The sequence below is a fragment of the Dermochelys coriacea genome, chromosome 9 (genome assembly GCF_009764565.3).
Source record: "Dermochelys coriacea isolate rDerCor1 chromosome 9, rDerCor1.pri.v4, whole genome shotgun sequence".
Lineage (NCBI taxonomy): Eukaryota > Metazoa > Chordata > Testudines > Dermochelyidae > Dermochelys > Dermochelys coriacea.
This window is the reverse complement of record NC_050076.1, coordinates 22011264-22034096: the sequence shown is the minus strand read 5'-3', so window position 1 is coordinate 22034096 and position 22833 is coordinate 22011264. Positions and strand designations below refer to the sequence as shown.

At 38.0% G+C, this 22833-nt stretch overlaps 2 protein-coding genes and 1 long non-coding RNA gene across 32 annotated transcripts in view; 2 read left to right on the top strand and 1 right to left on the bottom strand.

The window, feature by feature from the left end:
- The window catches only part of B3GALNT1 (beta-1,3-N-acetylgalactosaminyltransferase 1 (globoside blood group)), a 52257-nt gene extending 45622 nt beyond the window's left edge, over positions 1–6635 (top strand). For all 25 annotated transcript variants that reach the window (XM_043492380.1, XM_043492389.1, XM_043492394.1 and 22 more), the window contains one exon: positions 800–6635. In XM_043492380.1, coding sequence (XP_043348315.1) covers positions 894–1859 — 966 coding nt within the window. In that variant the 5' untranslated portion in view covers positions 800–893 and the 3' untranslated portion in view covers positions 1860–6635. The remainder of the gene's footprint in view (positions 1–799) is intronic.
- PPM1L (protein phosphatase, Mg2+/Mn2+ dependent 1L) overlaps positions 3504–22833 on the bottom strand; it is a 215060-nt gene continuing 195730 nt past the window's right edge. For all 5 annotated transcript variants that reach the window (XM_038415063.2, XM_043492375.1, XM_043492376.1 and 2 more), the window contains 2 exons: positions 21025–21186; positions 3504–13058 (listed from right to left, as the gene is read on the bottom strand). In XM_038415063.2, the coding sequence (XP_038270991.1) occupies positions 12712–13058; positions 21025–21186 (509 nt within the window). In that variant the 3' untranslated portion in view covers positions 3504–12711. The remainder of the gene's footprint in view (positions 13059–21024; positions 21187–22833) is intronic.
- LOC119860889 lies at positions 7923–21190 on the top strand. 2 transcript variants are annotated; one of them, XR_006274266.1, is made up of 5 exons: positions 7923–8058; positions 13482–13614; positions 18211–18435; positions 19855–20142; positions 21056–21190. It is a non-coding gene; the product is annotated as an uncharacterized LOC119860889 (long non-coding RNA). The 2 variants fall into 2 exon arrangements; XR_006274265.1 differs by lacking the exons at positions 7923–8058; positions 13482–13614 and having other exon boundaries at positions 15866–18435.

Sequence of the window (22833 nt, the reverse complement as noted above, 5' to 3'; positions counted from 1 at the left end):
AGTTCAACATGTTCATAACTAAACAAATTGTTTATTATATAGTTGTTTTGTAGGAAATAGCCATTTCTTTGTGTTGAGCATATTATAAAGAGCTTGGTGTGTCACTGAAATACTTATGGTTGTAGGCTTGTAATTCTAATATTTGTTCAGTTTGCTTGTATAGAGGTTGACTAGCATATTCAGCCAAGAGCATGCAGTTAATTAGGAGATGCGGCTGTGCTGGGTCTAAAAATGGGATGAGACGGCATATTTGTCTGCATTTGTTTATATCCTCCTGGTCACTTCCTGCTTACATAAAAATTTCTAACTACAAATGTAATAAAATTATTTATCATCTTTCCATCAAAAGAAATTGCTAACTATTATGGGTTTTGAGCAGTAATTTTTAAAAAACAAAACACTTTAGTCATCTGTTTTTTGTGTGCCACTGTCCCTCGAACATCAAGCTTTAAATGAGTCTAAAAAACTGGGCTGATGTGCTGAGAGCCCTCAACTGTCTCTGGAATTAAGGGTGCTCTATACTTGGTCCTTTAGTAGATGGGACTCCCAAGGAGAAAGCCATGAATAAGATCAGTCACCACTCCTCTAGTTACAAGCAAACTTCAGTCATAATCAGTATGTGGTGTTCAAGATATAAGTGGTGGCTAAAGAACAGTGTTTAGCAGGGCCAGTGTAGTTTTCCTTTTCTGACCTCCATGATATCAAGCCATGTTTTGTAGTTACAATTTTAGGCAGATAATAAAATGAGTACAATTGCATTCTTAATGTACTAACCTTTTTTCATCTGCATTTCTTTCAGCAAGAAGCTGGCTCCCAAAATTTGTGATCCAGGACTTTGTAAGCCTCTTGAAATTCTACTACACACGTCTATCTTGTAGCTGCTTCTGGTGAATATGTCTATGAAATACTTAAAATGGATTTTTTTGGCACTCTCTATGCTCTCTGTCATAATAATGACATGGTACATGACACATCCTTCGCATACTGTGATAGAGCATACAAACTGGATGTATTTCTATGAATATGAGCCAGTTTACAAGCAGAACTTCTTCTTCACACTGCGGGAGCGTTTCAAATGCAAAGATACAAATCCGTTTCTGGTCGTCATGGTGTCTTCGCAACCTACAGATATAGAGGCAAGGCAGGCCATTAGAGTAACATGGGGTTCTAAAAAATCCTGGGGGGACCGTCAGATTCTAGTACTGTTCTTATTAGGGCAAGGAGCTGAAAGAGAAGACAGCTTAGATGCATTATCAATAGAAGATGAAAGCATTCTGTATGGTGACATAATTCGCCAAGATTTTATGGATACTTATAACAATCTTACCTTGAAAACAATCATGGCATTCAGATGGGTGTCTGAGTTTTGTTCAAATACTAAATACATTATGAAGACGGATTCTGATGTTTTCATCAACCCTGGCAACTTAGTAACATTTCTTCAAAATATAAATTCTTCAGACAGTTTTTTTACTGGTTACCCTCTAATTGATAACTTTTCCTACAGAGGGTTTTACAGAAAAACATACATTTCTTATGATGAATATCCATTTAAGGTATATCCTTCATACTGTAGTGGAATGGGGTATATACTTGATGGAAAACTGGCTCTGAAGATTTATGAAATGATGAGTCATATCAAACCTATTAAATTTGAAGATGTTTATGTTGGAATTTGCTTAAATATGATAAATGTGAACATCCATATTCTAGAAGATACACAACTCTTCTTCTTACACAAAATTAACTTTAACATCTGTAAATATAGACACTTGATTGCAGTACATGGTATATCTTCAAGTGAAATGATTAGATTTTGGCAGGATTTATTGACGGACACTTCACTCATTTGCCAATGATCCCATGTTATAGGTCTGTCAAAAGCTGACTGCTTTGTCCTGGCCTCTTGGTTTGAATTGCACTGTAGAAAGTGTGTAAATTGAGTTTTGTAGAACAAGGAAATGGAAATGGGGTTTTAGAAAGGATCACTCAGGCTTATGGGACCACCCTGATTACAAGGCACAACTAAAAAAACAGCAGAATATCTCTAGAGGGTTTTCAGTATGTTTTTAAATTGAGAATGAGACTTTGTTGCGCCTTTTTTATTCCAGAATTTATTTAAATTATATGGTAACAGTACTCTGCTCACTCCACCCCTCTGGTTCATTTCTGAACAGTCTGCTGCAAGTATGGGGTCATCCTGCCTGAGTTTCCTACCACCTCCCCAGTAATCTGTTGTCCTGGGATTTATGGAACTGCAGCAGCAGCACCCTTCTTTTCTCAAAGAACTGTCCCACAAACCTAGATCCTGGGGCAAACTGCTGTCTGTTTTCCTTCAGAGGGGTACCCTGTCTACTTTAGGGAATGTCTCATTCTGGGCCCCCATCAACACATGAACTCCTCCTCTGCACTGCATGATGCTCAAAGTTGCTTGCTTAGTCAACCCCAATGATTCCTTTAGAAATATTGTGCCAAGATTTTCCAAATTAGCTGTTTAATTTTAGGCTCCTATGTTTTCACTGAAGTCAGCAGGATTTCTAGATACTCAGCATTAGCGAAAATGTGGCTGCTTTTTTAGGTGCCTATAAATATATTTTATAGAATTGCCTTAATGGCTTCAGAAAGCTGCATTATTTTAGTGCTAACAGTGTTCTCAGTATATTAAAATAGAGGGCCAGATCTACAGCAGTGTAACTTAGTTCAAATAAACTTATTTTCAAGTTGTTCAGCAATATAGGACAGCAAAATTTATGCACTAATAGGCTCATCTCCACACCTACCAGAATCTAAGCAGGGAGAATAAGCAATGAGATTTGCTGTGAAACTTGTTTGTTGAAATGGCTTTCAAATGCTGAGATCAGATTCCATTTGCAAAATGAACTGTTTGGTTCAGAGTTCAAAATAAAAATTTGGAACTATTTCTAGACTCTTTTTCTAACTGGAATTGTAACAAAAGAAAACTATATTTTGTATGTAAAGGTGAGTATTTTATTGTCTTAGTCATATCAGCAAGGCCATGTTTCCAGTAGTTTACGCTTCTGATAGCAATACAGACTCTGCAATTGCATTAACACATTTATTATTCTTGACACGTCTAAAATCTATCACATACCAAAGATACAACAGTGACATCCTGTACATCTAGAATGACAGAGCCCTGCCACTTTATTTCTACTCATACTATAGCTAGTGATGTATTTACATTTAATTTGTCTTTTAAATAGTCTCTTAGAGACAAATGTAGAATAGGTATAAAATAACTCCACTACTAGTACCAAGAATGAGGTTTCATCAATATTTTTTAATGTGCACTATGATCAGTGAGTTTTGATAACTTTGTATAACCATACATCATATCTTACAGGTTAACTTAAATATGAAAGTGGAATCTTAGTCTTAGGGGAGGAAATTGTGTTCACCACAAACTGTAGACCCCAATATTTTGAACTTTGTTCTAGAAGGGTGCTCACTGTGATTCAATTCAAGGTTGTGTGCTAGTTTTATTTAAACTAGCTTGTATAGTTTAATGAAATTCTAAAGATGGGTAATGTCTTATTTAAATATGGTGGGGAGGAAGTGCTATTCTAATTTTAGAACTAGAAAATTACTGCAAAACTGCAACAACTAAACTTCTGGGATCCACTTATGATTTGATATGAGTCTTACTATAGTTGGGTGGGAAGGAACATGTTCAACTTGTATACATCATCTTGTCCAATGAATGGGCATACATTGAAAAATTCTCACCTATAAAAACAGCTTATTTTAAACCTACCATGACATGAACGTTTATTTTAATAGTGAGTGTTTGCCCCATGAATGCTGATAGTCAGTATAGTTGGACAGTGGTTAATATTGCTTTTTAAAAACAATACTTTAGGTGGAATCACAAAAGGCTTCAGTCTTCACAAAGCTGATGCAAGGCAGATGGCTGTAGCTGCAAAAATAGGTATGACAATAAGAGAAAAGTAACTTTCTCCAAGCAAGATAATTTTGTGCCTGACAAGGTTCACTGATCAGCGATTGCAGGGCTTTTGCCTTCAGAAATGTAGATTAATACACAGTTTATTCAACCTGAAATTGTAACTTAGTGACAAAACTGTTTTAATTTGAAACAGCCTCTTAGTAACTTAGACTTTTTTCTTGCTTCTCCCGTTTCTAAACAGATTTGAACGTATTTATTACTAGAAGCATAAAATGTGTAATACGGCTTGCCATGTTACTTCAACGGAAATGTTGGCTATTTTTAAAAACAAAACAAACCTGATAAGAGGGGAATTTAAAATAATCGTATGAATTTACACCGTCAATTTTAATGTAGGCTACAATTTGGACCCAAACAACTCTGTCCCCTTAACATCTTCTGATAGAAATGAAGTGTCAACTTCAGCCTAAGATTTCTTATGACCCTGTTTATGAACTTATTGGCCTTGCAAATGACGCAGGTCAAACCTCCTTCAGGATCATACATATTCTCAGAGGTGGTGTGCACAAAAATGCCTCAAACAGTGTTTAGTATTTAGAGTTTTATTCTAGTGTATTGAAAATAGCATTCACAATGTAAAATTACCACTGTATCCATCACCTGTATATTCTTCCAGTAGAGTTTGCAGAGTTAAGTGTTTAGACATTTTACTGGGATTCATTGATTGCGTACCTTCAAATACAAATAGTAAATACTTAAACTGATTAGGTGCATTGCAGGATGAACCATTTTAACGAAGACCCAGACTGCATATATTTTGGCATTGTTTTGTCTGCCATTTGTACAGTACTAAAGAAAATGTACAGTAGATTTATAGCAAATTGTATTAATCACCTGTTTCATTTATCTTGGTATAGTTTTGTTTTTAAAAGTTTGAGTAATTTTAAACTGAGTTTAAATATGCTTGAAGTCTGGATTCAGCGTACATAATGTACAACACAAACTTGAACTAGAAACTGATTAGGGGTAAACTAAATAGGATGTGAACACTGAATTCCTAATCTTCTGACTATATCAGATATGTTACTTAATTATAAAACCCAGAAGCTGCAAACATGGGACTCAATACTGCACTCCTTAGACAAAATTCCCACTGATGTCAAGGAGATTGAGGCTGAGTGACATTTAGGATCCTTACAGGAAAATTATAGGTTTTCCTATTCTTGAAGTAGAATATATGATTTGGGAGGGATTTGAAATGTTCCTCTGAATGCTGCTTGTTAAAGTGATCTACTTGATGCTATTTTAAAAAAAAAAAAAATTACACTTCAAAGGTTGAAACACCATGTTTGTATACTAATAGTAATCTATGATGGAAGGGAAACGCACACTTTCCACAAGGCAAGGATATATGGCTTTTATCTTATTTCCTTGTGTAGTAGGGTCCATGTTTGCTAAAATATGAAAATTAAGCTAAATACATGTTGGGCCTCTGATAATCATAAAGGAATTATAATCCCTAACAGGCCCCTGTAGTTTTAGATTGTAGATACCCGATAAAGTAACTTTCTAATCTCAGAGACTATAACCTGTGCTATTATGGTGTCTCACCTTCAATTATGGGGCTTTATTTTGCATCCTCAAAACAAGCAAATGCTGCACTGTATTGAATATATCAAGTAGAATAAATAAAACAATTACACTCAGGTTTAAACTTTATAGCTAAAACCTCACTATCTCTAGCCTTGTGACTGTAGTTACTAATTACTTTCTGCAATCTACATTAAGCTGACTGATTCTTAAGAGCCAGACTTTTAAAAGTTCATTTAAGGTGTCAATAGTACATACATGCTGACTCACCATGTAAAATAAGGAAAAAGTAATCTGCTGGTTTACCCAGGACTCTTTGTAACGCTTTGTCTGCAGTGTTCCTTAAAGCTATAGTAAAGACCTTTCTCTTACAACTTAGATTTCTGAAATAAAAATGCAAACTAAGTGCTTTTGGTTTTGAACAACAAGCAACTGCAAACTTCGTAAAGCATAAAGAGAATCTTGACTATGACGTTGTAGCAAAGTAAACACTAGTTGTTTAGACAGTGTAGTTCCGTTACTTGTCATACATACCTCAGGCTCTGCTCTTATAATGCACAAAAAGGTAACAAAATACTGATCTGATCAAAGTGTAAGCATTTTTCCTGAGCGCTCTTCTATATAACAGAGCCAGCCATAGTTCTACAATCTCTAACTGCAATACTAGTCTTTGTATTATTACTTCTAAAGTACACTGCTGCTCCTCATTCCACTACAGTTGTAGAGTCATAGGGATCCCAAAAGTCTCATTATAATAAATTAAAAAAGGAATGGTCATGAAACTAGCCAAGAACTAGGTCTTAGTGGTAAAACCAGCCTTGGTAAACTACTGTCCATATTTCACATCTCACACTACTCAGATTATACAGGTGAATCAAGGAGAGTTGAACTGATTTCAATATAGAACAAAAACTATTTCAGACTTTTGGCTTTTGAACACTAATGCTCTAAAGGGATGGTCCCTGTGATAGTCTTTAAAAAGTGGTATTTTACTTAGACTCTACTCAGACACATGATTGTCTGTTCTGGGACCAACATTTGACCACTAACTGAAACCAATGTGTTATAGCTGCATAGATTCTGCATTTAGACTTATAAAGAATCTAACCATAACTGATTAGTGATTTATTATGAATTACCTGTATCGAATACACACAGAACAGGATTTCTGAGCAGCTGGTTCCCTATAAACTAGTGTACCTCCAAAGGTTCAAGGGATCGAGCTGTTGGAACCTAGGACTTGTAAATGCAGGGAAATACTGTCCCATTTTCCCTCTGTGGCTCAAGGAATATGGACTTTTTCCCCTTTTGACCCCAGGAAGATACAAGAAACTAGCCTCTTCTAAAAGTAGGATTCAAACCTTTTTCCTCCAGAAGGCCTCTAATGTGGTGTTCACAATCATATTTATAGTTTTAGATAAGCTTCAGTTGCTCTGCCCTTGTACATTTTACTGTACCTAAGATACTCATGTAATAGCTGATTCTATATATGCTCCATGTTCAGAGGTCCTGCTCAAGGAAACTTTTGTATATGACACAGAAAAACCAAGTCCTTCAGTGCTATATAAACAAGCCTAGTAACTCAATATACAAAAGTATACTTAATTTAGAATGTAAATGTCTCATGAGGTTCCAGTCTTAAGTTTGTAATTATCTTTCCAAATCTAAACCACCATTAAAGATTAGCAGCTATATTATTATTATGTCTGCTAAACCACAAGCTACTAGTAACATTAATTGCCTGTCACTTAAATAAAAAACCTGAACCTTCCATTTTCCAAAACTACTTTTTTAAGGTCCTGATCCTAAATGTTACTCTGGACTGGTAGACTGCTGCAGCACAACCTTCTAGATTAAGGCCTAAAACCTATTTTAGAAAATGGAAGGCTGAGGTTTTTTTAAAAGAAAAATGCTGATTTCCACCGCCGGCCGCTCCCTCTCCCCCAATCCATGTGAAATAAACATTCATGTATCTTCCTACTGTTTAGTACAGTGACATCTTGTCTGTTAAAAGGTAGCTGGCTTCTTGAACATTTTTTTATATTTTCAAAATACAGAATTAGAATTTATTTAGCAAATATATTGTTACTTCAAGCTGGCCTAACTGCTCTAAAGCAAAAAATTTCTTCTGACTTTAATAAAGCAAAAGCACCATCGGATAGCTGTTATACAGAATGAACACTAAATCCTTTACCCACTGCAGGTAGGTTACCATAAAACAAATGTCACTATACCAACAATCTAATACTGATTTTACTATTGATCCTTTCACTTAAATCAATGACAAATCTTCCACTGACTTCAATGGGAGTAAGATCACTACTCGTGCCCTTTATTTTTAAAAATCATCTTCTGGAGCATTTCACTGAGCAGACACTGTGCTTAATACTAAATGTTACAGGGGGAAAAAAAAGTGACAAAAAATAAAACAGCTGATGCTGCCAACCTGGAGATGATCTGTGAATTTCAGAACCTGCATGTTTGGCCACAGTAGCCTGAACAAGCTGTACTGTCACCAAACTTTTAGATGCCACAGACAAACAGTTAAGTTGCTTCAAACCTTTTTGGTTTGTACCTTTTTGGGGGCTAAATTCTGCTCTTGGATCTGTATACGTAATAAACCATGGGTGCATATGTTCAGACACCACAATCATCAGTGGAGACTGAATCTGGGACCTTCAGCACCAGTATAAAGTTCACTCCTGTGCAGTGGGCATGCATATACCTTACATAGGGACCTCTGCACTGGGGTAAATTTCATCCTTCAAGAACATGCATCTTTTGCTTGTGCTAAAGGAGCTACTACAGTAGCACCTCAGAGTTATGACCACCTCGGGAATGGAGGTTGTTTGTAACTGAAGAAAATGTTATGGTTGTTGTTTCAAAGTTTACAACTGAACATTGACTTAATACAGCTTGGAAACTTTACTATGCGGAAGAAAAATGCTGCTTTTAACCATCGTAATTTAAATGAAACAAGCATAGAAAGTTTCCCTACCTTGTCAATTTTTTTTTTTAAATGTTCCCTTTTTGGCGGAGAGGGGAGGGTGTCTCTGCTGCTACCTCACTGCAATTCCAAATGATGTGTGGGGTTGACCAGTCAGTTCGTAACTCTGGTGTTCATAACTGAGGTTCTACTATATTAACTTTCAGTCAATAGGCTAAAAGAAAAGGAGTACGGCTGCTACTCTGAAACCAGTCAATAGGCTACTATGCTTCCTTGGGCAAGACACTAGAGGGAGAGATTATCACACAGAAAGGCAGTGTATTATGTACATCTGGACTTCACTGACAGCCAGAATATGAGGATAGATTATAGCTCTTTAATTAGTAAAGCACAGTCCTTGCAAAGAGTTCACAGTACAGCACTCGTATAACACAACACAGTAAAACTGCAAGGGTCTGCTATAAGAATATGTATGAAAGTATACTCAGTTAATTTGGCTCTGGAAAACCACCAGTTTAGAATACCATTGCCAATAAGAGCAACATTTAAAAAAAAAAAGTGAGATGTAACTACAAGTTTACAATATTTAATAATGAACAATACATATGTTGGACATGGCACCACTTTAATATAGTGGCCTTTCACATCTGGACACACGGACTCAAGGGACCAGGTATTTGGACATGGATACAGCCACTTTAGGCTAGATCCACAAAGGGACTTAGGTGCCTAACTGCCCCTTTAGATGCTTAAGTCCAACACTTAGGTGCCACTGAAATCCTCAAAACCCCTGCTCAGATGCTGCCTCACCCTGTACCCACCTAAGCTCCCTAGGTGCCTAAGTTTCTGCTGCTGGGCCTGTGCAAAAGCACCGAAGGTAATGATACCACCAAGCTACTCACTGCCAGCGAGACATTCCCTGCCTCTCTTGCCTGTGGTGCCTGTTTTGATAGGTATGCTCCGAGCACCCCTAACCCCCTTAAAGACAGCTGGGGACAAACTGATCAGGACATTTTTTGGGTGGGGAGGGGAAAGCAATGTGTGTCCATCCCTCACAAGAATACACAGTAGGTCAGTGGTTTGGTCATGCATCTGAGATACAGGAGGCCTGTTTTCAAATCCCCACTCTGATATGGAGCAGGGCCTTGAGCCTTGGTTTCCCACATCCCAGGTGAGTGTCCCAACCACCTGAACATTAAAGACTTTTATAAGTGAGATGTATATCTTCTTAGTCTTGTCCCTTGTGGGTAGCTGTCCACCTCACAAAATCGTTATAAACTTCAACATGACTGGCAGGGTTTACAGGGAAAGGCTTAGGAAAGTAGGTTTTTAAGGTAGATGCATTGACAGAGTGTGGGGGCAAATTTGCACAGTCCCTTCCCTCTTCATATACCACTTTCTTTAACCCTAAAGTGAGTCTCTCTTCCCTCCCCCCCCTTTTTTTTTAAATTAAGAATAAAATCCACCAGTCACATCAAACACAGATGGCGGAAGTGAATTTCTTTGGCAAAGGAAGGGAGTTATTGCAGTTATTGACAGTGCTATGGCAGACTATTAAAGCTACAGGTTTCATACACAGTGCATAGCAAAGGAGTTAACCATCAAGGAAAAAAATAAAAGGAAAATTCAAGAAAAGGTAGAAAAATAACTAATGCTTTCACAAATGCAAACATTGAACATAGGCTGAAATAGCTTTGTTTAGTTATCAGGCAAGAGTAAGTTCTGAGTCTAATCCTGGAATAAATACATAGGTCAGTGCCACCCACAAAAGCTATTCTGTGCTCCTGTACTGAGTTTCTCAAATGCTTCTACACTGTGGTAGAGCCCAGCCTTGCAGCAGGATTGAGATCACATAGATCCTGCTGCCATAATAGTGGGAGCAGGATTAAAGAATAGTCCTGTGCAACGCTCTAGGCCCATTGCTAAGGCAACAGTATCTTGTGGATCACCTACCTGCCTTCCCAATCACCACCCCACACCTTACCTGTGTCAACTATGGTACTTGAATTTGTAAATCTACAGTTAACAACACAGTCAAATCCTTTTTCCTGGGCTCCTGATACAGGTCTAGCTGCTCCACAGGAGGTGAAGTGACTCTACCTGCACTCCTGTAGAGCTCTGGAGTTCCCTTCTGTGATCTATTGGCTGAGCTACAGGGAGGGTACAGGGCCTAATCTTAGTACCTGCTTCGAGAATTTTCCTTTAGCTCATGTGGTAGAGGCATACAGATTGGGATTAAAGGACCATCATTCTAGTTCCAGCTCCCCACCTGTGTATGTATGGAAGTCATAACTCAGATTCATTACAGCAAGATTGTAGCTACAGGCTGAAGTAATTCGGTTTTCTGCTGAAGTACTCGATTGAGAAAGCTCCAGGGCTATATTACCTGCTCATTTCTACAGGTTCCTCCTCTACATTTGTAGCGGTACCTTTGCGGAGTAAACCTCTCAGCCTCTCTCTTTTTCCCTAAGAAGCTGTTTCCACAACCATTTGGATTCTTTCCTGCAAGAACGGGCCTGTCTGCCTCTCGAAGCAGCTGGAAAGGGGAAGGCAAAGGCTTCAGCAAATGCTCCTTGGAGTTCACTTTGAGAACTCCTGCTCTAGCATTGTACAGGGTTTCACACTTAAAAGGACCATCATGAAACCTCTGCACAACATTCACATCATTGCAGAGCACTCTAACCTGGAAGAGCTTTAGAAATGAGATCAGTGCAATTTAACTGAAGTGAGATCATTAATATTTCCTCTTACGACTTCAGTTTGATTGCAAAGCTACAATTAAAAATCCACTAAATTTGTTTTTTTTCCCCTTAGTACAGCTGTTGGATCTTTTAATTAAATCTTTCATTAAACAATCAATTCCATGAAGGTCTCAAAATGAGGTAAGAAGCCTGTGCCCACACTCTTCTCTTTCTGTTTTAGATTTTCCGGTTTTCATTAGTATGTCTGATCTATTATTCACAAAGAGAATCCAAGACACTATCTATTCTCTGTTACTGTTCTGTTTCCAGATCACTATATGATAAAGTAACCAGCGATTTCCAGATCTATACCAGATTTGAAAGGTTGCTGTCTATACTAAAATTTACATTATTTACCGATTCCAAATACAATTATTGTTGAAAATCAGAACTTAAAAGTTTCTTGGTTACAGTTATGAGAATGTTTCAGCACTAAAGCATATTCCCAATAATTTACATGGCAATGGTGGTGTACAGCCTTGAACGCTAAGTGCCATAAGCGTTGTTTTAGGGTTTTTTTCTTTGACAAATATTTTGAATTAAGTTTCAGTGTTACTGAAACTCCCCAGAACATCATAAAAAGCTCTGCCTTGCTTGAAAGCATCTTGTATTTTTTTCTCTACTTGTCTATGAAAATTCTTTGCTAAAAAGCAGAAGCAAGTGTGAACTGAATCAATGCTAAGCAGTCTTCAACAATGACAGAACTAGTTTCTTGGTGACTGAAGGCATCAAACCTCAGAATTTGGTGAGGGAGTTTATCAGTTGATTTGAATACAGTATGGCATGGGGAAGTGTAATGAAAATCATACACAGACTGGATAGTCACATGGATACACGGAACTCAATTATTTACTTAATCATGTAGTAGAAAGGGCATATTTCATTATGAAATTATGAAGAGGGTGGCCAATTGTGGACTGGCAGAGGGTAGCCAATTGTGGACTGGCAGAGGCTAGCGTTTAGCTTCTCTTTTTTCTTCATGTAAAGCACAGATCAATAATTACAAATCTTTTTCAATCTGACTATCACTGCAGATTAGATAAACAAGGATGCAAAGCACTGAAGAGTGCAACTGTGAGATTAGTTTCATATATGAGTGAAAAGCAGGGTCATTCCTATCACTCGCTTATGACTGCCTTGCCCCTTCAGTGCCAATTTGAATGCAGCTTCAGCTATTAGAAAGGAAAATTAAGAAATCATCAGTATTTGAAAAAGCCTTAGGCAGGAATTTTACACCTTAGAAATTAACTAGAATATGACCTGACCCTTCCATTTCAAAGGAGGGGCAGGTCATGTGAGGCAGGACAATGTGGGGAACTTAATTATTATAACTATCCAAAACATAGTTGCCGTGTTGTTCTTTTTGTTCAGCAAAGAACAGATCAGAGGGATCTTTCCCATTCCTTTTACATACAATCCTAATGATAATTACTAGAACTTTCTACCACATTAAAATACAAGAGTTTATTTTAAGTTCACCAGAGAAGAGGGAGAGAGCTGTTATAAATTCACTGTTCTTCTGTTTTGCTGCTATTCCTGAACTTCACCACCATAACTGTTATGTTATCAGGACATCCTCTGTAAAATGACTGCAGAACTATACTCTTTGCACCAAAATGTGGTTCATCCAGGCGTTCCTTGATGAATCGAACAGCCTCTTCATTGCTGAAAGCATCCCACAGGCCATCAGATGCTAAGATCATGAACTCCGGCTGTAGTTTGTCCAGATCAAAGGTCAGAATATCTGGGTCAGGGATAACAACATTCAGATTTTTCAGTGGATAATCTCCTAGTGAGCGGGACATGGCCAAAATCCCCTGAACACGCCAGGAGCCATTAAAGCTGATGAAGCCACCTGCAATGAAACACAAATTCTGTTAAACTGCATCTTTATGACTTACTGCCAGATTCACTGTAAAATCTGTGAAAAAAAACAGATGAAAAACATTACATATCTAAAAAAACAGAAGCTGCCTGAAGTAAGATAAACATCAAGACAATGCTGTGAAGAGTTGGACTGGGTCTACATGGGAGCCAGTGCTATTGAAATAGGTGAAACATAACATCACGGATGGCCCTCCTTTCAAAACAAAGCACAACTTTGTGTTTTTTACTCCTCAAATGAGTCTGATAAACTGCTGTGAAGAGAGAGGTCTCCCTTATTTTAAGCAGTTTACCTTGCAGTGAGCCTTGTGTCAGTGCTCAGACAATACACAAAGTGAATCTCTAGATTCTGGTTTTAATAAAGCTCTTCTCCTTTTGTACAATTCACCAACAGGTTTTCCCTCATTTGGAAGGATGTATGAAGGAAAGGGAACATTGAAAACACTTGCAGCAAGACCAAAATCTCACTCTCACCAAAAGGCACATATATAAAAGCATTTATGGACACCTCCATCAAATTGTCTTGGGTGAGGTATAATGATGATGACCCAGAACACTCTTGTTCTGAAAATAATTCAATTCTCCTTCAGCACAGAAAATAGAAGGGAGCTGATTGCTTGGTACAAATAGCAGCACCATCCTCAGAGCAAAGCATAATTCATGATGAATGGAGTGGGAGGAGGGGAAAATTATGGTCACACTGAAGTCAATGACAAAATTCCCCTTCTGACTTCCGTGTGGCCAGGCTTTGGTCCTTAGCAATAAGATTTTAAAAGGAAGTTTGTGTGCTAGGTAACTGTATAATGCTCAAGGACAAGGCATGGAACTAACAGATCAAGATTTATTTATATTTTAAGACACTTTTTGCTCCTTTTAAAATATAAACATTAAAGTTATGGAAGTTCTTCATCCAAAAAGAAGAAAAATTAGTAAAATTGTCACTTTGTCTTCACTGTGGACTCCACATGCATGAAAAATTCACATTTGATAAATGCAGTCATTTTTCATGATTTGCCAATTGTCCGTAAAAATAATTTTTTTTTTACAAATTTGCTATTCAAAATAATATTTTTTTGCCTTACAAATAAATTCCAGCCTATTATTGCTTGCAAACTATTCACTGCAACTATGTTATCCACAACTGATTATTTGGGTTTGCGTGACAGGTCACAAAAGTCACATGATTCCCTGTTCCCCCTAGTTGGATGACCTAATCTTTAAACTATTTCTGCTTCCACTTGAAACTGTATTTCAGTTAATTGATTCTTGGTTAAAGCCTGAAACTTAATTTATTTGAACATCAGTCTGAACAGAACATTTTTGCCTGAATGTTTGCAAAGTGAATAATGAGGGGCATGAAGGAAAATTCTATTCAGAAGTCTCAAATATTTGTACATAATTCTCACTCCCTGCCCACCTCCATTGAAGACTGTATAAAATGGTGTCTCAATATTAAGACATGCACAGTTCCCGACACTGGGAATTTCTAAGACTGTATCTGAAACACCTTTTCAAACATACAGTCAATCAAACCCTGGGTAGTTGCTATATGCAATTATACATTTTTGAGTGGCCTCTTGGAATGACATGTAGCCAGTACACTTATTTGCCTGTGCAGAAGATCCACCGGACAAACTGGGGAAAAAAACAAGACTACAAGAGAGCAAATAGTCAGAATGTAGTCTTGTGTGTTTTGGGATAATAGGAAAAGCATAAATTTGCAATATATGACAGTTAATTTTAGAGCATGCCATACACCTGTAATTCAAGGAATGCATTGCCTGTAGCTTTTATTATGCGTACAGAGAAGACATCTGATGCAACAGACTCATTGTATCTACTTATTCTAATATATACAGCAAGATCTGATGGATACAAAATGATTTTTTTGCTGTCTTTGTAAAGCAATGACTGAAGTTTTTCTATGGCACATGTTGTATACCACAGGGCTGGATGAAAAAGTATTTTTTTATTACTTTTAATGTTTTCTTTTTTCAATCATAAAAACAGAATACTTAAAAATTCTCATTAAAACCAAATATTCTGCATCTCTAACGGTTACTGATGAGGAATAATCCCTATTTACAGAAAAAAGATTTTGGCAACAATACAAAATTTTGCTTTTTAGACAGCTCAGTTTAAAGGATTATATTGTTCAAGGTGAATAACTTGCATTTACATCAGTGACAGTCAATTTGTGGCTCCAAAATTGCACGTGGCTCTTCACAACCCTAAATGGAATTTTTTCAAGGCAAGCATCTAATTCAATGCTTCACAGCCGACTGGGTCTCTGAGATTCCATCAACATAGCTAATGGTGTACCTATTCCAACCAAAAATCCGCTCCTGTCAGTGGTTGTAGACTGAATTTATGCCACAGAGCTATGCCACCATAGCTATGCCGGTATAGTCTCCATAGTGTAAACCACTGGTTCTCAACCAAGAGTATGTGAACCCCTGGGGTACACAGAGGTCTTCCAGAGGGTACATCAACTCATCTAGATATTTGCCTAGTTTTCAACAGGCTATGTGAAAAGCACTAGTGAAGTCAGTACAAACTAAAATTTCATACAGAAAATGACTTGTTGATACTGCTTTATATACTATAAACTGAAATGTAAGTACAATATACTCCAATTGATTTATTTTATAATTATATGGTAAAAAGGAGAAAGTAAGCAATTTTTCAGTAACTGTGCTGTGACACTTTTGTGTTTTTATGTCTGATTTTATAAGCAAGTATTTTTTAAGTGAGGTGAAACATGGGATATGCAAGATAAATCAGATTCCTGAAAGGGGTATAGTACTCTGGAAAGGCTGAGAGCCATTGGTGTAGACATATCGCAAGTTATGATCAAATTCCAGTGACTTTTGTAACACATTATTTTTAAACTATGTGGCAAAGACTCCAGCATTATGTGGCATCTCACTCCCAAAATCCATTTCTCCCCTCTCCTAGTCCAGTCACTCTTGTGTTATTTACTTTGGTATTAGACTTAATTTATTTTAGGCAGCCCCCAAAATTTGTACTTTCAAAGTGCTGCAAGTTTTGTTCTGACAATGAAGAGCAGCAATGAAGGACTTGTCAGGAGAAGATGGAGATTTCATTGTTAGGTAGGGAATACTAGGAGGATTTAGCTCACAGGAAGTTGTGAGGTTGTTTTGGGAGCCAGCTGAAGGGTTTGGCATTGAGGAGAAGATTCTTTCCCTCCCGCTTCTGGCTGTGAATAGGAGGGGAGGGCTCACTGAGGTGAGAGAGAAGGCACTTGAATTCCTCATCTCTCACTCCAGCAACCCTTGACAGCATCGAGCCACCCCAGTCCACTCCCACCTCAATGTCTGCGACTACATCCACAAGTGACAGATCAGGTGATATTTGTTACCTCAGTATTAACATGCCACTGAGATGCACAGGAAAGTTAACATTTTCTCTGAGCCAATGTTTCAGGCTATTGTTTGCAGACTAAGACAGAGATTACTGCATCAGTTTATACCAGATTCACATTCTGATGGTTGTCTTCTCCACCCCAGGGCTAGGGACTTAACTTTTAAGTGAAATCTCACCTGCAATACAATTATGCAGCTGCATAACTGTATTACACATGGGGCCCGGATTGTGACACTGCCTTCTAATGATGGAATGTGATGAGGGAAAAATTGTAATTCAGCATCATGATGTGATTATTTTGTGTCTTTCTGTAACTGCCTTTGATAAGACAGTAACTGTCCACCTCTTCAAAGGTAGTATCATGGTTTTAAATCATAAATGTATTAGCATAAAAATCTTATGATCAGTTCATGGAAAAATGGAGCAAAGCGGGGTAACAGATATATTATGGTATTGCTATAGACTTCATAATTACAATTTTAGCACCCTGTGTCTATGTTAATATTGTAAATATTAAAATCTCAAGGACTGTTAAGCAATATGTAAAAGTACCTAGCAGAGGTATGGATTGGTGTCTGTGTCGTTAATAGCACTGTCTACATTATAAAAGTAGAAGGTTATATTAATGATGATAATAAAAATGAGATAATACACAGCAGAGAGGAAAACACATTAAGTGAGGCTAGCAAGAGTATTTTTTCTTGAGTTGCAGAGAGCTAGAACATTCATCTTTCTAATGAGACCTGTTCTTCCGAATATAAGAAAAAAAAATCAAGAAGTTCAATGTCCTTGTGTAGACAAGCCCTTAGAGATAATCTAGGCCAAAAACACAGGAACAGGGAATTATCAGGACCGACCTTTAGAGTTTTGAAGTTTATTAGAAATGTTGGCTAGCTCTTGCTTCTGCTCTGTTCTGGATTTCTGCTCCAAGTAGACTTGCTTAGCATCCAGAGAAAAAGGTATTGGTCTAATAACAACAACAATGATAATTATAATAAAATCTGAAGATGAAAGGAACTCCAATCAAAAGGAAATGTGTCAGAAAAGCCTAAACTCTCAACTGATCATGCTCAGAATAACCACAGTGTGCTTCACTGAAATTCAGTAAGATTGGGGATTAGAAAAGGAAGGCACAGTCTATGAAAACTATTCTTTTATTGCAATACTTTGGTGGAGGACAAACTACACAAACTGGGTTTGCCATTCAGATCTTCTCAATATCCCCTTATTTTTGCACTTTATCACTGCCAGATATTTGCCTTTTCTATTGCCATTACCGAGAGAGTGTCCTGCATTTAACATTAGATACTACTGCTGCTGTAACTGCAATTTGTGGATAAAGAGGACTTTGATATTAATTGGGTTCCCTAAAGGCCCACGGTCACAGTCAGTACTGAAAGAAAAAGCATCAGGAGAGAGGGTTCTATTGAAAACACACCCTGGAGCCAAGGGGGGCACTATGCAACATGCTAAAAAGCAAAACAAATCCATAACTAACACTCATCCTCATAAAACGAAGTAATTGAGAATGCAGATGTCTGGTACAAATTTAGAAAAACAGGAATGGGAGGGAACGCTAATAAATACAGTGCTAATAGAAGCCATTCTAAAATCCCATTTTGTGGTGGGAAGTTTTTAGGGGCTTTTTAAGAAGTGGGAAGAGAAGCATCTCAGGAGACTGCACAATCCACTCCCTGATGATAACACTGAGCACTTATCACAGTTTTAATTCACAGATCTCTAAATGCTTTACAATGGGGGATAAGCATGATCATCTACATTTTACAGACAGAGAAGTGCTTGTGCTAAGGCCAAACATCAGTTCAGTGACAGCATTATTAGGAACAGAAGCCAGGCCTCCTGACTTCCAGTCTGCTGCTCTGTTAAATGGACTATCCTGCCTCCTAAGGCCACCCAACGAAGATGTGATTGTCTGCCTGTTTAAGATACAAGAGTTACAGGTATGGTAATTTCCTGCAATATCCTTGAAAAATCTTACTGAATTAAGTTTAAGTATCCTTGGAGTCTACTATTTTAAATGAATGATTTATGTATTAGTGTTGGCCAAGACTGTATGTAACTTCTGTAGGGAAGAGAGGTGATGTGAACTCTGGGAAGTATTATGAACTTCAAAGGACTGTACTGTATAATGTGCCAAACAAAAAATGGACTTCTGGACAAAGCAGTGTCAAGTGGTTTACCTGGGGAATCTCTAGTGGGAGGTGAATGCAAGTTCCCCACCTCCGTTTATGCAAAAGCCCAGCCTTTTGCAGCTATACCATGAGAAGAGGACCACTGTCGACTGATAACCTGTTCCCAGAGTCTCAAGTTCAAAGGCCCAACTGCATAAAGGAAAGCCTGAGCTGTTCATGGGGGTGCTAATTCTCAGCTAAGGCTGGTATGAATTTGTAGCCACAGAAAAACCTCTTAGCAGAGTCTGAATGACTGACTCCTACCAGAGTCCTTGCTGAAGTTGAGTGATCTCTGGTAAGCTTATTAGCATATGCTTAGGTTATTTTTTATATTTAATGTTTTCTCTGTAATGCTTCCACCTTAAGAATAAATGTGCTTGCTTACGAAGAGCTGTGTAGCTGTGGGCAATTACAGCTGTTCATAACTTTCCAAGAGACAGCAAAGTGCAGATGCTGGCCTGTTTAGGCCGTCTGGTTTACTAGGAGTATCACAGTATAGGCAGGGAACTGTGCAGCCTGGAAAAATCCCTGATCAGGAGGGAGAGATGTGGGTTTCCACCCAAGAGAAATGACAGCTGAGGAGCTGGGAGCCCACAGTGGGTGCCCTTGAGAATCCACGGAGAGTGAATACAGGTGCTGTTGCCTTAAACTATGACAATGATGATGGCTAAATGATGGATGATGTCTGACAGCAAAAATTCATCAGAATGAGGCTCTGAGGCTTATTTTTCTTTAAAAGACAAAGGGTTAAGGAAGATAGAAAAGGTAGATTTGAGCAGCACAAGTACTAGAGACAGAGAATGCTGTCATGGGGTCAATGTGACTGGAGGTCTTTCAAGTGCTGAGACACCAGCATCCCTTGTTGTAAAAAACACCCCTGGAAAGATGCTTCTGTCATATAGAATGATCATGATATCCCAAGACAGATGTAAGAGGAGTGGATGACAAGGATGGGGAAGGCACTTTTCTAACACCAAATTTCTTTTCTGCAATTTGTTTATCTAGTCTCTGCAGGTGAGGGATGAGCAGTTATAATGGTTTAAAACAAGCATGTCTACTGTATCTTTGTGAATACTCAAGAGACTGAAAAACTATAAGGAGCATCTGCAAGTTTTTGTTTCCTCGGGACAATGAACTGTTGATGCATAAACAATTTCGATGCTTCTGCTCATTTACACAGGAATACAGAAATTGCCATACTGGATTAGATCCAAGATCCATCTAGTTCAGGATCATGTCTCTGACAGTGGCCAGGACCAGATGCTTGAGAAGAACGCAAGAATGGCCACACTGGGTCCATCTAGCCGAGTATCCTGTCTTCTGACGGTGGCCAGTGCCATATGTTTCCGAGGGAATGAACTGAATTGGGCAATTATTGAGTGATCCATCCCCTGTTGTCCAGTCACAACTTCGAGCTGTCAGAGGTTCAGGGACACCCAGAGCATGGGATTGGGAGAAACCCTGCAAGAGGCAGAGGTGAGATAATCTGACCCTACGAAGATCTCATTCTAATCCTAATAGTTAGATTGGTTTAAACTCTGAAGCATGTGGTTTTATCTCTATTCCAATACTCTTTGTTAGCATTGAATACTTAGTCCTGCCTGGAGTGCAGGGGACTGGACTAGGAGTCCTATTGAGGTCCCTTCCAGTCCTATGATTCAATTCTGTGATTAACTAATGTAACTGGATATTCTTGTTATTCATACACGTCCAATTCCTCAGTCTTGCTAAATTCTTGGCCTCAAATTACATATCTACCCTAAAAGAATATATACCACTCACTAAATATGAAACATCTTCCTAAACCCTTCATGACTTTGGTTCAGAACTCAAGTTATTACCACACAAGTGTTATGTTCTGAAACCTCAGTTACAGCTGGCATCCTTGATAGTAGCTTTAGTGGAGGTAGTGCGGTTCGAATAGGTCATGCAGACTCAACTGCCCTCATTCCTAGAGGTGGTTTCTTGCAGCAAAAGGTTGTTAGTGTTGTATGGAGAAGTTTGCATTGCTGCTACCACTGATTAACCTATTCTGTGGAGGTAAGCAACTGGGTGCAGTGGATAGGACACTCAGTGGGGTGTCAGGAGACTTGGGAGCTATTGCCAGCTTTGCCACTGACTTGCCAAAGAATCCTGAACAAATCGCTGCCTCTGCCTCTGATTCCCCATGTGCATTTTGAGATCTATGGCTGAGAAGTGCTACATAAGTGCTAAATATTCTATACCATGGAAACTTCATTCTCCAAGATGTCAACCTGGCACCTTTCAGGAGCATACATCACATATGAAAAAAATAATTGTGTATTATCTACAGAATAAATTATTAAAGAATGCCTTGTTTGAACTGACAAATCTTACCAGCTCTTTTAATCCTCTTTCTCTCCTTCAGTTGATAGGGTTTGTGATCATGTGACAAAGGGATAGCATTTCCATCCTTATCACACAGGACTCCCCGTGAATCACCAACATTGGCCACTGTAAGTTCTTTATCTGACAGCAATGCAATCAAACAGGTAGTACCTGAAAAAGAGGCAAGACAATGAAATAAACATCACCACTAGTTACACTGCAGTTTCCTCAGTTGTTATCTGTACTCAGCAGCCATAGGGAACAGCAGCCGCACATGTATCTGACTGAAACATCTAGTACTTTGATGACAATCTATTTAATGGCATTGATCAAATGTGACAGTCCATTTTGTCTAAAAATATTTTTAGTCTATCAGATTTTAACTCTGATAGGCTGGGATTACAGGGTCATTCCCACAGCACAGCGTCTCTCATCTGCTTTGTCGTTTAGACATTTTTAAAATGACTCTATAGCATAAACCTGCTTGGAAATAGAAATTTCTTCCAGGATACAGCTTGTATTTCTCTCTCATGGGATGATGGGTAAAATAGGTGTTAAAAAATAAGGTGTCTGTTGCTCAGATTTAATAAAATTCACTAGCAGGAGAATGTGCTTCAAATTAAGAAAGGCAGAGAGAAGTTGGGACAGGAGGAAATCGGTTCCCAGTCTAGACCTGATAGCTGTCTTCTCCTGCTGGTCAAGGAAAGTAATAGGAGAGAAAAGTTCTCTTGGCACAACAGCCTAGGGGCAGCTACTGAATGGCAGCTAGTACTTTAAAAAATGCATTAATAAAATAAATATGGTTGAAGTATAACCTTCTGTGTACCTTTACAGAAAGAACAGCTGTCAAAATTGGGAGCTTATGTACATCTGGCCATGCCGAGCCTTAGCATTAGATGTAAATAGGTTGCACATCCTCTGCAGGCCAGCTATAAGGGTATAAAGTATGATTTAAGATAGTGGTAAGGGCAAACTTGAGGACATGTTGCACTGTATATTCTATGACAAGACAAGAGCAAAGTGGCTAAGGTCACTGTTAGTAAATAAGAGATTTGAAGAATATAGTATGTTGGTTGTTGTATCAAATAAATAAGGACACCCAGGTATTGTGGCTCATTTGTCCATTTAGTAGAAATGAAAATGAAAAAAAGCCAAGTTTAATCAAGCTATTATTTCATGTTTTCCATTTTTCCAGTTTGGAATCTGATTAACTTGTTTTTATGTATAAAGTTTTATATACACATTGTATCTTGTATTAGTTTGGGGAAGGCAAAAGCCAAATATATAGTCAAACAAATCATTGTGTGACCTGGAGGCCCAGACGATATGAAAATATGAAGTTTTGTAACAAAAGATAACTTCAAAATTGTCATTACATTAATGCTCATTGCTTATGGATTATACTTGCACCTAGATAAGATGGTATAAATGCTCCAAAACACTTCAGAGTCACAGAAATAAAACAAGAATTTGAGTCTATAAAAAGAGCCTGCAAAATAAATAAAAATGAACAACAGTTTGCAGTCATGAACCCCAAAACCTAGCTGTCAGCTAGGTAAATATTATACTCCATTTTTGCAATGCTGCACTTTCAATTTGGTTTGCACAATTTTTTTATTTAAAGGTTTGATTTTTGTTGCTTAGTCAGATGGTTTTGGTAAATGTATTTTCAAACAAAATGCAATTGTTAGTTATCCATCAGTTCAATTCAAACCTTATTTCTGGCTTTGTTACTGTTTCATAATAAAAACCATTTATAATCCATTTTAGTCCATTATGATTCATCACTGCATGTAACATAAAATTCTTTAAATAAAG